Genomic DNA, 13,322 nt, shown 5'->3' on the forward strand with positions numbered 1-13,322 from the left:
GAACAGTGATGTGGAAGTGAAAGTCAAGTAAACCTTTTCCTCTCCAACTTGCTTTGGTCACAGTGTTCCATCACAGCAACAGAAACCCTGACCAGGACAACATATATCTCCCTAAGAAAACACTAGTCCTATGGCCTCATTAACTCCAAAGATCCCACCTTCTAATACTACTAGGGGTCAGGATTTCGATGTATGAATTGGGGGAAGGGCTCAAACATGTGGTCCACAGCACACACCCAGCTAGTTAAAACCTAAGCATAGGACCACACCAGATGCTGGAGGGAGGTAGGGTAAGAACGTTCATTTACTCCTTGGTCAGTGTGGGTATAACATACTGCACACATCATAAGATAACACTGAAGACTGACCAATGGGAAGTCCACATTTCTGTTCTTAGGTAAATATACGAAAGAACTGTATTTGTGGCAACCAGAAGTCATGTATAAAAATGCCTATCACATCCTTTGTCATGCTATACAAAGACTGAGACCCTCTCAAATTCTGTATTGTGATATAGATCCACTGTGATGATGAATCTTGAGTGCCAATATCATAGAATCCAGAGTCAGCTAAGAGATACACCTCTGGGCAGCTCTGTGGGGGCACTTCCAGGAGGGATTAATGGAGGAGGGAGGACCCTCTCTCACAGTACACAACACTTTCCTGCGATGGTCCAGGTGCAAGATGATCCAAAACAGCAGCTCTCTTGCTCTTTCTTGCCTGCCTTTGCGTCTTGCTGGTGAGTGCATCTGCCCAGTTGCTGCTACCCTTCACTGCTTCTCCCACCTCCCAATGTGGACTGGGGACCAGTCACTCTGCTGAAGTCCCCAGGCCTTCAGCACCAGATTGGGACAACAGAGTCATCAAACCTCACAGACTAAACTGCTGCTAGTTCTTGGCCTCTCCAGAGTGTAGCTAGCCACTGTTGAACCACCCAGCCTGCATCCTGTAAGGCAATCTAATAAATCCCCTTTGTAACATATATTCACCCTTCCAGTTCTGTTTCTCTGGAGGGCCCCCTCACCCCCACCCCCGCTGCGTGAACTGTTAAAAACAAACTCAGACCTTTAACAAAATATCAGATGAAAGAAGCCAGACAGACAAACTTGGTCAGTGAAAATGAGGTAACTGTATTCAGTGACCTGGTCACAGGAGGGAAACTTCAGTGGTGACCGCAAACCATCAGCCCACGGCTATCACTGACCTTTGGGGACGGGGAAGGAGATGCAGTCTGGTGGGCCTCCCACACGGTTCCCGAGTGCTGACAGGAAGGTTGCAGCCAGCAGAAGGTGACACATGCTTTCGCATTCTTCACATTTGTCACCGGGGACAACTCAGTGTACCTGTCCCATACCGAACACTAACAGCCTTCCAGCTGTGAACACCTGTTCTCTCTGTGTTCTCTGAGTGACCACGTGAGATTACTTACCACCTCCGATTTCCACACTGCAGCCTGGAGGACACGCCAGTGTGGAAAAACCAGGTCTAGAACCTGGGGCTAGTGTTCTGCTCTGCAGAACAACTGTATGGCAGAGATGCACACAAATCAGAAAAAACTGTAAAAGAGCTCCTGCGTGGTGTGCTACACGTTCATGCATGTGCGTGTTTGTGTGTACAGCGGCTTGGGGAGACTGGCCATCCACTTCTGCCATTTTCCTCTCTGAGCCTCCAACCTTATTTTTTTGAAACAGTGCCTCTCACTGAGCCTGGAGCTTGCCAATTTGGCTAGGCTGCCTGGTCAGCAGGCCCCAGAGATGCTTGCCTCTGCCACCCTAGCACTGAGATTATAGGGAGGCACTGTCAGGCCCTGAGTTTTATGTACTTGCTGGATATCAGAATTCAGGTCCATGTTCGTGTGACAGGCATTTTTTTTTTTTTGTTTTTTGTTTTTTGTTTTTCAAGACAGGGTTTCTCTGTGAAGTCCTGGCTGTCCTGGAACTCACTTTGTAGACCAGGCTGGCCTCGAACTCAGAAATCCGCCTGCCTCTGCCTCCCGAGTGCTGGAATAAAAGGCATGTGCCACCACGCCTGGCTGTGGCAGGCATTTTAAGCCAAGCCAGGCCCAGTTCCTGGAAACAATACCAAACAATACGAACAATACCAAACAAGAATAACAACAAAACCAAAACACTCCAAAATAAGGCTATGTAAGGCTTCTGGCAGGAACATTTTTATTTTTTGGTTAAAGCCACAACAAATAGAAATGTCATAAAAACACACATGTAAACAGCATCAGAACTTTGGTTTCACTGAAACATCTTCTACCTGAAATATCTGAGGTACGAAGGCACCGTGCTGGGTGCTACAGTCTGGCTCTACCGCAGCCATGCCAAGACACCCACAGAGCCAGGGCAGGCATAAGCTGGTCAGAGTCTGGGGCCCAGGTCACCCAGGACTCGGCTCAGGATATACTCTCTCAATTCAGTCAAACACTGGCTCCTCCAATGACCTGCCTGACAGGAGCTGGGACATACAAAGGAAGCTGTCACACTGAACTTGAAGATGATTTGGACTGTGGGCCAGGGAGGGGTGGAGCAGAAAAGGACATCAGTCAACTTCCGTTGTTCCACAAGGCCTCAAGAACTCCTGTCCTCGCTCATGGAACCACTTGTTGGAGACTGTGAACAGAAAGCAAGTATGTGACAATCCCCTATCAGTTCAGCAAACAGCCAAAATTAATGCTTCCTCCATGATGACCACTGCCCTGTGCTCTGTGGGTAACACTCCAGTGCCACAGGGCCTCAGGCTTCAAGCTGCTCACGTGCTGATGAAAACACATGAGCACACAGATAATGGTGCAGAAGCCAACCAGAGATTCGGTGAGTGTATGTAAGTTACCATGGGAACAAAGCCAAAGAGCATCTCATGATGTTAGGGACGAGAGCAGTACTGAAACAGAACAGGAAGTCAACAGAAGTTATCCCGGAAAGAAGGCGGGCATACCATACGGCTGCCACTCCAAGTGTCAGCACCTGTCAGCACTGGGCAGGGTTTGGCCATGAGCCTCAGGCCCTGTGAGCCACAAGACAGAACCTTAGTGCTGTGGGCACCCCAGCTGAAACACTGTCCTTGCCATGTCACAGGCATGGACCATGACTGTTCCTCAAACGTGGGCTCTCTCAAGGGATACAAAAGTAACGCAGAGCAGATGACATGGCTCCTGTTATAAGCTCCATCTGAGCTTAAACCCCAGAGCCCACATCATGGAAGGAGGGAAAACAGTGTTTCAAATAGTCCTTTGTCCCTCACACTTGTGCCATGGCACTTACACACACACACACACACACACACACACACATTTCTAAAAGTAATGCACTACTAAGGACAGATTTTTAAATACAATTTTAAAATACAATTTAATACCTGTACTTAACTAAACAAACTGTCTAGAAGACTTAAGACTAACAGCACATTAGCGAAATGACAAACTTTAGTTATTAACTCACAGAGCTCACGTGTGGACGATCTGTGCTACGCTTTTGACACCTAATAGATTAGACTTACACTGGTCTTTCTCCTCCTGAATCGGCAACCACCACATTTTCATTTGTTTATTTTACCTTTTCTGTGAGCCAATCACTATTTATCACCCAAACTCCAAGAGTTCTAAATGCATGTGGTCCCTTCCTGTCACGTTCTAGGCCATTTCTAGTTCTCCACAGCAACTTAAAGGATGAGGCTAACGTTCATCTTCTCTGGTCTGGTCCCAGCCTCCAGTCTCACCTCTTGGCTCCAGTCTCATCTCAGACCTGTCCTCCTTCAGGTGACAAGGACAGTCAGTCTCCTACCCTGCTACCTAAGATGCTGGTTATAGCCACACAAGTCTTGCCCTGGACAGACACCTCCCAGCTACGCTCCCCTAAAACCCTTGCCAGAGACTACATTGGACCTATGGTGCTCATGCAGCCCGGGCCTCCTCAGTTCTCTGAGCATCTCTGAGTGTCAGCAGACAGCTGCGGGAGCTCTGGCTGGGTGGTACAAGCCGCAGAGAAAACCTTTTGTGATGTATGGAACTGAACGCAGTTAGCTGTCGTCTCCGCTTCTACGCCTAAGGCCAACCATAAAATGCCAGGCTGAGGCGCCATCCACACTTCCCCTTGAGCCACTCACCCCACTTGCAGCCCACAAGCACAGGGCAGGCTGCATGTCTCGTCCGATAATCGCCTTCCCCACTGCGAAGAAGGTTGTACCAGAATACAGCCGTGCCCTGGGAAAGAGATGAGCTGTCAGAGCACACCCTAAAGATCACTCGCAAGGACATGCTCCAAGAACCCCTCACCCTTTGACAGAAATGTCCCTCCTTTCCTGTGTTTGGGAGATGGGGCTCTGGGACTCTGAAAACTAAGTTCTTAAAAAGTACCTATCCTTCGAATGGAAGGATGTTTAGAAACTACTTGCCCTGAAGGGTCTTCCTTACCATCCCTTCTCCCTGGGCAGAAGTTCAGGGTGCAGGTGGGAAGGAATTAAGGCACATCACATTGACAGTCAATAGCACTGGGGGACAGGGACAAGGTCTGAGGCCTGCATCAACGTGTGACCCTGAAAAGTCACACTTACCTTCTTGGGCCAAATAGCAGCTCCCAAGTCAGGGAAGACAGTGGCACCACCAGCTTCGACATCGCTCATCTGGGAACATAAGGCAAAGAACTTGGTCCCTCTGGTCAAGGATGGCAGGCGACCCTGAGGGGCTCCCCCTGGAGGCTCTGCTCTATGGCTAGCCTCAGCCAAGAGAGACTTCCCACACACCACAGAATCTGTGGGGTTCATCAGGACAGTCTCTATGGCTGGATGTCCAAGAGCTAAAGGCCCCAGAAGCCCCACAGTCAGGCTGTCCTTGAATGGGAACAATCCAAGCTTATTTTAAAAATGACTATCTTCGTCTAGAGAGACAGCTCAGTGGTTAAGAGCATTTGCTGCTATGTATCAGAAGATGGCCTAGTCGGCCATCATTGGGAAGAAAGGCCCCTTGGCCTTGCAAACTTTATATGTCCCAGTACAGGGGAACACCAGGGCCAAGAAGTGGGAGTGGGTGGATAGGGGAGCAGGGTGGGAGGAGGGTATAGGGGACTTTTGGGATAGCATTTGAAATATAAATGAAGAAAATACCTAATAAAATTGGAAAAAGAAAAAAAAAAAGAGTGTTTGCTGTTATTACACACAACCCAATGTAAGAGCACTCGTGGAGGCTCACAACCACCCATATCTCCAATACCAAGGGATCCGACGCCCTCTTCTGGCCTGTGAGCACCATGCATGCACGTGGTACATGCAATATATATACATACACACACACACACACACACACACACACACACACACACATATGCAGGCAAATACTCATATGATATAAATACATCTCAGAAAGAAAGAAACTAAGGAAGGAAGGGAGGGAGGGGAGGGAGGGATAGAGAGAAAAAGAAAGAGAGAGAGAAAGAGAGAGGGGAAAGAGAGAAAAGAGAGAGAAAGAAAGAAAGAGAAAGAGAGGGAGGGAGGGAGGGAGGGAAAGAGGGAGGGAGGCAGAGAGAGAGAGAGGAAGGAAGGAAGGAAGGAAGGAAGGAAGGAAGGAAGGAAGGAAGGAAGGAAGGAAGGGAGAAAGAAAGGGAGAAAGAAAAGGAGAAAGTAAGGGAGAAAGAAAGGGAGAAAGAGAGAATAAATGCCCACCTTGACCCCATCTTGAACCCTCACCCAGCTGTGCCTTGCCTATGCCACTGTGCTTAGCCACTGCTCTGGGCAGGAGCTCCCCATGGCTCCCAACCTCAGGAGCACCCCTTTCCCTGTGTGGCTGTTTTTCTGGCTCTAGCTGCTCTCATCAGACTTTCACCTTCCCAGAATGCCACTCTGCCTCTCCTATGGTACTAAATTACACTTTTACTTGAAGTGGGTTTTGTTTTGTTTTATCTTGCTTTTGGTTTGTTTTAGGTTTTCTGTTTTGTTTGGTTATACTATAATAAAATAATGCCTGTAAGGTAATAAAAATTAGTGCTAAGAAAAAAAAGGGGGAAACTCCTAGAGCCAAAAATTCCCCAGTATGGAATACACCAGTCTGACAGAAGAGGCAGGCACTCATCGGGCTCACGATAAGAAAGATAAAAACACCCAGTGGCTTCCCCAGTGCTGGGGTTCCAATCCAGAGAGCCTCCAAGTCAGTCTCACCTGCCTCTCTCTCCAGACACACTAACCTTTGTCCATTTCCCAACATCTCAGACATTTTCTCTTCCAGGCCCCCACACTCTCCTCTTTGCCATAAAAAAAAAAATGTTCCACAAATTTCCATTTGACTTTCAAGTCATAACTGACATGTTATTTCCTAAATGAGGCCTTTACTAAACCCCATGCCTGGGCAAATTCGTCAGTGTTTGTCTCCATGGGAACCAAGTAACACTCTCTCCCATGCTTCTAGTGAGTCTCCCAAGTCGGATCTCAGATGTTGCAGTGGAGACCACATAGGACTTTCTGAGCAGTGTGTGTGCAGGGCAGACCTCCAGCACATAATTAAAACGTAAAGAGGAATAAGTAAGCTTCCTTTCGAAGCCCCTTGACTAGGCTTCCTTAGACTGAGCTACTCCAGCGCGGAAAGGGAAGCAGAAGCCTACAGATGGGCCGGGCAGCAGGAGGGAAAATGGCCAACCACACACGGAGCAGAGGTCGTTATCTTTTAAAAGCCCCTCCCTTCTTCCCGTGCACTCTGCTACCAGGACAGAGCCTACCAGGGCTCTCATCCCTAAAGCTCAGAGTAAAACTGTGTCCATCAAAGGGAAGCAGAAGCAGCCACCACACAGACATCTGTTTAGGAGAGCGGGCTCAGGGCATCAGCCAGTGAAAAGCACAAAAGGGTTCCAGGCGTCCCCTTTGATGCGGTTCATGTGGGCTCAGAAAGCAGGATGGGGGTGGGGAAGGGACTCTGGAAGTACTCTCTAATAGAAACAGGGTTTCCATTTTACGAGGTGAGAAGAGCTGGGGTAACAGATGGTAAATGGTCCACATTAGGGATGGATTTAATAAATGTCACCAGAACACACCAGAAAATTGTTACGATAGTAATTTTTATGTTATGTATATTTTTACCACAGCTAAAAAAATAATAATGATGTTGGGGGGTGGGGAGCCAGGGAGTAGCTGAGAGGCAAGCACACCGGTGAGGACAAAAGCCAACCCTCTCTACTCTAGGCAAGAAGGGCGCCGAGGATCCACTAATCAGCAGCTAACGCTGCTGGGGGTGGGATACGGAGCCCGGTGGCCCCAGGGTCTCCACGGGGCCCATCAGACACGTGCATCATACTCACGTAGTTTAGAAACGTGGCCACACGGTTCCCAGTCCCTAAACGCTTGAAAGCATCTTGCTCATCGCTCTATAAAATTAAGTGAGAGTGAAAAAAAACCGCCCAGCCCAGTACTTACATAGTTAAGAAACGTCGCTAACCTATTGCCCTCCGTTTTGAGGCCGCTGTCAAAGGGTCGCTGCAACAGACAACAACTTTTATCCAAGTTTCCAACTAACTTGCCCGCCACCCAAAGGACTGGGAGAATGGGACAGGGTGATACAGGGAACCCTGGTCAGAATACAACAACGGGGATGGGGGAGAGGCAAGGAAACCCTTCACAGGCACCTAGAGAAGTCCTTGACTTTATTATCAAGCCAAACCACCCACACATCAATTGGATGCAACCAGGCTCCCCTGGGCTCTGCAGGTGCTTTGCCAGCAGCACAGGGTTTCCCCTTTCACTAGGTAGGTGGAGGAGGGATGCCGTGGGAGCTGAAATGTTTCTAGAAGCTCCAACCTTCTCAAACCAGCCAAAGAGGAGCCCTCCAAAGACGATCGGAGCCTTACCCTTGAGAAGTCAAAGTGCGGTTCGTACTGTCCCCCCATTCCGTAGTTTGCGACCTGGAGAGGGATTACAGCGTTGCATTTGCCATCAGTCTGAACAGCCCCACGGCAGCCCGACTCCCCAGGGATGCCATCTCCCTAAGCCTAAGCACAACCCCCAAGCTTTGTGTGTGCGTGTGTGTTCTTTAGGTATGTGGTGTATTGGTATGGTAGTGTGTGCATGCAGGGGCCAGAGAAGGATGTGGTGTGCCCCACTCTATCATGCTCCACCTTATTCCCTTGAGACAATGAACCTGAAGGTAAGCTGGCATCCAGCAAGCCTCCTGTCTGTGTTCTCTCCACGGCAGCTGGGGTGACAGTAAAATGTGTAGCCACACTCAGTTTTTTGTGTGGATGCTGCAAATATGAAGTCAAGGCTCATACGAGCAGACATTTGTTCCCCTGTTGGTGGTACTGTGTGGGGAGGCTGGAATCTGGAACCTGGCTAGCCTAAGTGGGTCATGAAGGTTATATCTTCTGTTGGTTCTGGCTAGGCCCTCTGGTTTCTAAATCAGCAAGATGTGAACAAGCTCTGTTGCAAGCTCCCACTGCTAAGCCTCCCCATGGTGGACTGAGACTGTGAGCCGAAGCGGATCTCCCCTCTGTCAGTTGGCTTCTGTCAGGTCCTTTCATTAGGAACATAACTAATGCAGAGGGTGAGCCTTCTCTCGCAGCCTAAGCACTTTGGGAAAACACCTCGCCCAACAGAAGTCCTCCAGCCCCAGGGACCAACCCACCTGCAATAGCTCTGCAGTCTTCACGGTTAGCCCGGTGATATGCTGCATCCGCCGGTTGACGCGGGCCACAACAGGGTCGTCATCCTCCTCTAGCCAGGAGCTGGGCAAAAGGAAAGAGCAAAGATGAAAAGCATAGACAGGCTTAGATGATGTCCTCTGGGCCCAGTCAAGGCCAGCACTCACGGGCAACAGGGTAAATGCTACAGAGAGCGAGGCGGAGCAGCAGGCTGGATAAGGTGGCATTGGCATGTTCTTGCATCCTATGGGAGGCTCCAGGGCTGGGCTTGACCAGCTACCCCACCCCACCCCACCACTCACCTTTTGGAAACTCTGTAGCTGGCAACAGTGAGGACCCCTGTCTTGGGGTCACGCACAGTGGCTCGTGCAAGCTGAAAGGGAGAACGAGAGGAATCTTTCTTGGTGTTGGTGTCTTCCCAGAGAACACCGAGGGCACACAGTAGGGCAACAGCTGCAGAGACTGACTCTAGCCAACGTCCCATGATGCTGTAGTCTAGTCTCCACTTTTCCTCTGTGCTTGGAGGCCTGGCCACACCCTCCTTGCTCACTACCCCCCCGCCACACACACACCTATCAGGTCTATGCTGCCGGCACTGTTGTGCTTATGAATTCTGCTTGGTTCGTGCATTTATATTCCCTGAACAAGGCCTTCCTTGACAGGCCCACACAATAGTCTGGGCTTTGATGATTCCACAACACTCAGACTGGGCCATCTCTGAGCCTCAACCTGAGGCTTCTTTTGACTTGGTCAAGTTTTCCCACCCTTCTGCCAAGAAGCTATCCAAATACTGTCTGCTGTGCCTCCTGCCTTGCTGGTCTCCCACTGCTCAGCAAGGAGACAGTTTCCAGTCTCTTGGGGCCCTCCCAGAGTCAACAAAGAAAACAGCAGGAATCTGAAGTATGTGGGTGCAGAAACCACCCATTATGGGCAAACCATACATGCACACATGCACACGCACACGTACACACGAACACACACACACACCCTTTACCCTGGCTCCCAGTCTCCGTATAAAGGCTCAGCAAGTACTACCAGCAGGGATAGACGTGTCTACAGCAAGTATACAGATGCCTTATCTGTGGTGTGGACTGTCCTAGTGGGCTCACATGATGTGGGCCTGGTAAGGAAGACATGTCCAGACAGAAGTACAGATGAACCAAACAGAATATTGCTGACTCTTGCTTTTAATAACTATTTGATTGGTGCCTACTGTGTGCCAGGTGCTAAGCTGGGTGACCGAGACATGACGTCTGCCATCATATAACTTGGTCAAGTGGAGACAGTAGAAAACCGGTCAGGCAATTGTAGCATACTACTAAAAGCTCACGGGTGAGCTGTAGTGTCCTGTGGGAGAGCAGCCAAAGGATTGCAGTGGATGGGTACGGTGGAGAGCCAGGCTGATCCAAGTCATTATTCTCTGAGGCCCTCGTGTGGAAGGAATGTCTGAATCTTGGTGGGCTTGGTAATGGCCTGGGACCCTGGCCTTGGGGAGCTGAAGCTTTGGATCCTAAGAAGCAAACCCTCCCCACCCTAGGGGCCTAGAGTTGTCAGTCCCAAAGTTGTGTGTTCCTCTCTGATGCCCTGTATTCCCCTTGTGCAATACTGCACTTTGTCATACTGTAGGATAGCTTTTCAGTGGCACTGTCTCACTTATACCCTGGAAATAGTATATACGACACCGACCTTCTTTAAAAGCTTGTGTGACATAAGACATATCTTATTCGAGACCTCCTGAGCCCACATGTTCTATCTTCTTTATCTCTGAACCCCCTGGTCCTTCCTCCTTGGGACCCTGCCCCTCTACCGGTACAAGTTAGAGTACCAGGCACCTGGAGTCCTCTACATTACAGCAGCGGGGAAGGCCCGGGATGAAAGGGCACTGGCCATACAGGCTGAGGCTCCAGGATGTAGTGAGATGAGGACAGGCTCGGGGGAAGCAGAGATGAGGTCTGCTGCCATCTTATGGCCAACCTGAAATAGGGACAGCCTTATGCAAGGGAGGGATGGGACGGTTACAATGTAAAGACTATTGTGCCACCTTATGGAAAGGCAACACAGAAGAGACCAGAATGGGGGAAAAAACTAACAGAATGCTGGAACAAGGATCAGGGCAAGAGATGGCAGTGGCCTGGAACAGGAGGTGACAAGAGAGATGGAGAAGAGGAGCCATAACGGAAATGTGGTAAGGAAGTAAATTGGCCCATCTGGTCACTTTGAGTCATAACATTCTAATGTGAAGATGGCAGCCAGCATACCCAGGGAAGACGGGTTCCCCAGGCTATGGTCCTTCTCTGAGCCTAGTGGATAGTCATCCCTGCCTGGTGACATCCATCGCCACTAGACAGTGCAAACATTGGAGCCTCAGCATTGGCCTGGTGCCCGAAAAAAGACTTTGGGCAGCTGTGTTCTGCCCTGGGGACAGACGGGGCTATTTTGAAAGCAGACTGGGGACTCACAGACAGCTGCCAGGCATTCTCCACAAGCCAAGCTAAGCTCATTGGCCCCACTTCAAAGCCAGAATAGCATCTGTCTGTCCTAGCCTCCGGAAAGAAGAGGTCAGTGAATGACGGCCAATGTGTATGCTTGTCACACGGCTCCTGTTCAAAACACAATTGTCCCAACGCCAGCCACCTTCCCGATTCATGCTCCTCATGTAGGCACATGCACAGAGAGAAATGTTCAATGTCTGAGACTAAGGCAGGTAAGGAATCTCCGGAGATTTCGGCTCGACAGTGCCTCTCTCGGTTAGAAACCCAGAAAATAGTTTTCTTTTCTAAAGGACTTTGTAACTGACCCAGGAAGTGAGGTGAGTCCCGGTTACAGTTGTCTGTACACGTTGACCTGACTGACTCTCGGTGATATCAGCAAGACCCTGTCTCCAGATGTGCTAGGTCTTCAAACCAAGGCTGTCCTACGGTTCTGGAGGCTAATACAGGAACCTCTGAGGTCTTCATGAGCAGAAGCTCCTGGCCACCTCAGTCACTACAATTCTACGACACACAAAGACCAGAGGAGCCAGCTAACTCCTCCCTCCCCATGATCTGTGATGGGAGAACATGGGGGAAATGGCAGCCCACAGTTCTCTTCAGAAGAGATTAAATGGGATCAAGTCATCTATGGGCCAGGCATCCAAGAATAATTGTACCAACCTGACATATATACAAAACCAACAGTCAATAAGCGTACAAAGCAGAAATACCAGTTGGATTTCCATGATACTCAGAAACAAGACAAGGATGTCTGCTGCAAAAATGTTGTAGAAGTTCCAGGCAGCTCAATAAGACAGTCAAGGCGAAGGAGTTGTATTAGGAAGGCAAAACATCTTCTTTGCTTGCAAAGGACAATCCTACTGAGATAACCCAAGAAAGTCAGCCCAAAAAAGGACTAACTTCTACCACCTCTGGTCCACACAGGCCAGCTTTCTCCATTTTCTCAAGGGAAAATGAAGATGAGCTGGAGTCTTTGCGACAGACAACAGTTCAAAAACATACAATGCTGGAGACAGGTCCTGCCACACCAAGCTCAATAAACTCTAGTTATCACCATGAGGTACATTTCAAAACAAATAGTTCGGCATAGCAGGCTGGGAGCATGGAGCAGCTGAAGGAGTGCTTGCTTAATACATGAGATAGATAAATCGATTGCCTGCATTGTAGAAAATGCTATAATATTATACTTCTGTAATTCTGTAATTCTAGCCCTTGGGAAGTGGAGGCAGAACTGTCAGAAGTTCAAGGTTATCCACATATCCAGATAGATAGATAGATAGATAGATAGATAGATAGATAGATAGATAGATTGAAGCCAGCCTGAATTACATAAGACCTTATGTTAAAAAAAAAGAAATATGCAGGGGCTGGAGAGATGGCTCAGCAGTTAAGAGCACTGACTGCTCTTCCAGAGGTCCTGAGTTCAATTCCCAGCAACCACATGGTGGCTCACAACCTTTTGCAACGGGATCCGATTCCCTCTTCTGATGTATCTGAAGACAGCTACAGTGTACTCATATACATTAGATAGATAGATAGATAGATAGATAGATAGATAGATAGATGTAAATAATTTAGCATATAATAGTAAACTAATAAAACAATGTAACCAGTTAAAATACTCCCAAGAAGAAAATTCACAAAAACAAGCCAAGGACTACTAAGCTTAGTAAAAAATGTATAAAGTGTGCTTGAACTGAAAACGGAAACATAATGAATAAATGGAGAAGATGAGGGATATCCAGATTGTATGGATGTACATCCTCCTCCAAGTCAGACAGTTCACTGCAGCTGGCACTGCTCACTGCAATCCTCCCCCTCACTGCAGTCCTCCCCCGTCACTGCAGTCCTCCCCCCTCACTGCAGCCCTCCCCCTCACTGCAGCCCTCCCCCTCACTGCAGCCTCCCCCTCACTGCAGCCTCCCCCTCACTGCAGCCCTCCCCCTCACTGCAGCCCTCCCCCTCACTGCAGCCCTCCCCCTCACTGCAGCCCTCCCCCTCACTGCAGCCCTCCCCCTCACTGCAGCCCTGAGGTCCCACTCTTCTAGAACTATGCATTTCCCCAAAAACAACCCATATGCCAGCCCTTCAACCAGGTGAATTGGCACTTGTTACTGAGATACCCTGCTCCCAGCACGACCTGCTGTCATAGCTTATGTCTGCCCCTCCTGCATCCCAACTTTTCCTTCCCTAGTAGGCCACGAACCTTCAA

The 13,322-nt window shown here is 49.1% G+C and overlaps 1 protein-coding gene across 4 annotated transcripts in view; it reads right to left on the reverse strand.

Moving 5' to 3' along the window:
* Positions 1-2,160: 2,160 nt before the first annotated feature.
* Positions 2,161-13,322, reverse strand: part of P4ha2 (prolyl 4-hydroxylase subunit alpha 2) — a 30,301-nt gene continuing 19,139 nt past the window's right edge. For 3 of the 4 annotated variants that reach the window (XM_085830011.1, XM_085830012.1, XM_021176423.2), the window contains 7 exons: positions 8,921-8,991; positions 8,603-8,702; positions 7,830-7,883; positions 7,284-7,349; positions 4,558-4,626; positions 4,111-4,207; positions 2,161-2,618 (listed from right to left, as the gene is read on the reverse strand). In XM_085830011.1, the coding sequence (XP_085686137.1) occupies positions 2,548-2,618; positions 4,111-4,207; positions 4,558-4,626; positions 7,284-7,349; positions 7,830-7,883; positions 8,603-8,702; positions 8,921-8,991 (528 nt within the window). In that variant the 3' untranslated portion in view covers positions 2,161-2,547. Of the gene's footprint in view, positions 2,619-4,110; positions 4,208-4,557; positions 4,627-7,283; positions 7,350-7,398; positions 7,459-7,829; positions 7,884-8,602; positions 8,703-8,920; positions 8,992-13,322 lie in introns of all 4 variants that reach the window. The other variant, XM_021176424.2, reaches the window with a different exon arrangement.

Source organism: Mus caroli, unplaced genomic scaffold (assembly GCF_978045245.1).
Source record: "Mus caroli unplaced genomic scaffold, Mus_caroli_1 scaffold_13, whole genome shotgun sequence".
NCBI lineage: Eukaryota > Metazoa > Chordata > Mammalia > Rodentia > Muridae > Mus > Mus caroli.